This window comes from Eptatretus burgeri, chromosome 2 (assembly GCF_056783735.1).
Source record: "Eptatretus burgeri isolate ZD-2024b chromosome 2, Ebu_testis_v1, whole genome shotgun sequence".
In the NCBI taxonomy this organism is placed as follows: Eukaryota; Metazoa; Chordata; class Myxini; order Myxiniformes; family Myxinidae; genus Eptatretus; species Eptatretus burgeri.
In genome coordinates this window covers 129,113,491-129,117,332 of record NC_140962.1, presented here as the reverse complement: position 1 = coordinate 129,117,332, position 3,842 = coordinate 129,113,491, and the positions used below count along the sequence as shown (strand labels likewise).

General features: G+C 42.7%; 1 protein-coding gene across 1 annotated transcript; it reads right to left on the bottom strand.

The window, feature by feature from the left end:
* Nucleotides 1-488: 488 nt before the first annotated feature.
* On the bottom strand, nt 489-2,364 carry LOC147033096 (beta-2 adrenergic receptor-like). Its single transcript, XM_085859135.1, has one exon. The coding sequence runs from the start codon at nt 2,347-2,349 to the stop codon at nt 1,390-1,392; it is 960 nt and encodes a 319-aa protein (XP_085715261.1). The 5' UTR covers nt 2,350-2,364; the 3' UTR covers nt 489-1,389.
* Nucleotides 2,365-3,842: the final 1,478 nt, after the last annotated feature.

Sequence of the window (3,842 nt, the reverse complement as noted above, 5' to 3'; positions counted from 1 at the left end):
TCTTCTTCAGTATACTGTACTTCTTCATTCTTCTTAATCATCCATCACAATCCCACAACAAAAGTAAAATGTCAAAAGTTGTTGTGATGGGAATCCAAAGAGGATTGTTGTCGTATTGTGGCATTGTAATGTAGTGTCATTCCGACCTTGTTTGGCTGTTTCTTTTTAGAAATATCATCCGTCTCTGTTTTTAGATTTTTTAAATGTCTTTTATTTCTTGTGACTTAAGGAGTGAAACTGCTCCCTATGGTAATGTCTCTACCCAATTCGGTGGTGGCAATGACATTGAGAAGTTTCTTCAGTTGACTTGCAGAAGTGAGAGGTAATTGTTCAAGAATAAACTTCAGGAATCATGCCAGATGAACAAATTGTAAAAAGCAAAAATAAACATTGAAATAATTTAACAATTATGAAAATTTTCATTGAATTGAGCAATATGCGATATAAATATGTTTGTGCAGGGGCGAACCACCCTATGCTGCCCGGGATGGGTGGGGGAATACCGGTGTTGCCCGACTGGGTGAGTTTTTCCCAGCACTGGTTTTGGGATGGGCAAGAATTTTAAAAGCTTTGGAGTTATTGGCCTTATGGTGGTTACCTTTTGCTTGTGGGATGGCGGCAGCACATCCTAATATTCACTTTATAGCGGCTTTTGGCGGCTTCAAAATGGACATCAAGGCCAACGTGTGGTAGCTGAAAAAAAACCTTGCCCAGATTCTGAAGTATTGTCCTGTATTTACACCCAAAATTTTGGGCCTCGAGGTTATATGGTTGGGCTGTGAAGGAATAAGGTCAAAATGCACAAACACATAAACACTTGAAAATATGTTTAGATATTCAGGTCGTAGAGAAAAAAAATGGAAACGCCTGGGTAAATAAGGGACACCAAGCAACACCTTCCACACAAGTGTGGCCCATGTGTTAATTGAGCAAATAACATCCCAGCATGTTTGGGGCCATGTCTAAAAATACTGCATCGACCTGGTTGCCTCTAATTATGACACACATGTGTAAGAGAAATATTTGGCCACAAAGAGAACTATATGGTCTGTATACTTCTTCATTCTTCTGCATCAATCACAATTCTACAACAAACGTAAAATGTCAAAAGATATCATGATGGTAATCCAAAAGAGGATTGTTGTGTTGTATTATGGCAAAACGATGCAGAAATCAATGGAATGATCAAAAACCTCAAGAATGAAGTAAAAAGATCCTGGAAGCTGAAGAATGCCAAAGTATTACCAGTGACAGTTGGATGTACGAGAAGGATGATGAAGAACCTCACAGAGATAATAAAAACCATCCCTGGGAATATTGCAAGCTGTCCGGGGCTCGGTGACAATCCTGAAGAGAGCCTTCGGCACAAAACTTTGAGAACAGAAAACTTCACAGCTTGTTCCATGAATGGTGACGCCTAACTGAAAGAAGGCGGATACTTTGAGCCTGCCCTGGGAGGACTCCATTCCACATTCTGAAACCCCACATTTTGTGCGCACACACACACACACACACACACACACACACACACACACACACACACACACACACACACACACACACACACACACACACACACACACACACACACACACACACACACACACACACACACTTTTTGTATCTCGACCATTGATTTTTATTCTTTTGCGAAAATCGCGATAATAATGAAAAGTTCAGAAAACCAAAACTCATTCTTACCTGCCGATTGGCTTCTTTCAGAACTCGCGAATATACAAAGATCATCACCAGAGCCGGCAGGTGGAAGGAGAGAAAGCTCGTGATTAAGACATACTCCACCGTGGGGAGAAAAATGCAGCAAGTGGGGTTTTCATAGCACGCCATTGCTTCAGGTTGTTTTGAGTGGTACCAGTTGAATTCGATTGGAAAGAAGGACATGGTGAGGGATAGGATCCAAACAGCAAGGACAGCAAAAGATGCTCTTCGTCGTGTAACGAGGGACGGATATCGCAGCGGCCTCGTGATGGCGATGTGACGGTCGACGGCGATCACACACAGACTGTTGATGCTCGCAGTTACACTGGTGATATCGATGATAAATCTAAAGTTGCAAGCCTGACGTCCAAAGGGCCACGCGCTTCCTTCAAGAATTTGCATCGCAGTTAAAGGCATCTCCACCATCCCAATTAACAGGTCAGCGCAGGCGAGTGAGGAAATGAAAACGCTCAGCACCCCTTTCATGAGATGTTGGTAACGCGTTACAGAGAGGAGAACCACAACATTTCCTCCAACGGTGAGGGTGGTTAGGAGGGAGAATGTGATATACAGGGTGATGTACCAAGCATTTGATAAACCAGAAGTATCAGCTGATTGATTTCCCAAAGCCATTTGTTTAACATTGACTTTTACCATAATCACTTGCTTGTTGCTCAAATTCATGAAAGGCTTGTTATATTCCTTTTATCATTTCCAAGGTGAAAACAAGTTCCACAATAGCGACCGTTGTTCAGAATATTGGTGATCACCTCAACATTTATAAAACTCAGTGGTTGAGTTTATTCCATTCGTTCAAAATGCACCAATCAACCTCCACATGCAAATGTTCCCCAAGAGATTTGAAATCCCAAAGAAATTTATTTTTTTTTAAATGAGAAGATCAATTGCAACCTTGGTGTCTGAAAAGTGCAGAAGTCCAATTGACTATCCTGGAGGAATGATATGTTGCTCTCCCGGTGGATCCAATTTTTCAAATGACCTGATTCTCACTTTGACTCATGCTGAGCAAAAAGGTCTTGCATGTTGTTCATCTTTCGGCTGCTCCCGTTAGGGGTCGCCACAGCGGATCATCCGTTATGATCCGCATACTGATTTGGCACAGGTTTTACGCCGGATGCCCTTCCTGACGCAACCCTGGTCGCCTCTTACGACACAGGGATCAGGATTTGGGTTTCGCCATGATTCCAGGCTGCTCTACACCCTGCCCAGTGCAGAGCCCCCGTCCTCAAGCGATCCTCCAACCCAAGCCTCCGAGTAGCCGGATTACAGGCGCACGCCACTACGCCCGGTAAAAAGGTCTTGCATATGTCAACTTAAATATTGCTTTGGATTCAATGTACAATTAACTCTCGACTCTCATGTGGCAAAGGATAAATACAGAATAGTTACTCTAAACTCTAAAGTCACTTGCTGTTGACCCACCCTCGGGATGGGTATAGAATGTGAATTTGAAGTGAAGTACAATCTTTGCTGAAGTGAAATAACTGATTAAATTGACACAGACGGAGTTTTGTGGTGTAAAGTACTTTGCCATGCGGATGTGGCAGAAGCACCTTCACAGAAATATTTAAGTAAAATTACATACTTTAAAATCACACTTTAAGTGTATGACATACTGACACTTTTTGTGTTCAAGCGCAAAAAAGTCGTGGACGACCACCAAAAGTGGGTGGTGGAGTTGGCAACTATGTATTTCCTTTTTATACGCCATGTATGTATATATATATATATATATATATATATATATATATATATATATATATATATATATATCTTCTTCTTCTTTCGGCTGCTCCCATTAGGGGTCGCCACAGCGGATCATCTGTATGATCCGCATAGTGATTTGGCACATGTTTTACGCCGGATGCCCTTCCTGACGCAACCCTGGTCGCCTCTTACGACACAGGGATATGGTACACCTATTTTAACCGGGGTATACACCGGCCCAGTATACTGGTCCTCATTTCGCCGACCTCGGAAGGATGACAGGCTGAGTCAACCCCCTGGTGTATTAATTCAGTGGCCCAACGGGGCTTGAACTCAGGACCTGTTGGATCCCAAGCCGCTGCCCTAACCACTGCGCCAACACCAGGCTCATATATATA

Excerpts from the sequence above, each read along its gene's own strand:
- LOC147033096 (XM_085859135.1), bottom strand. The coding sequence starts at position 2,349 with ATGGCTTTGGGAAATCAATCAGCTGATACTTCTGGTTTATCAAATGCT.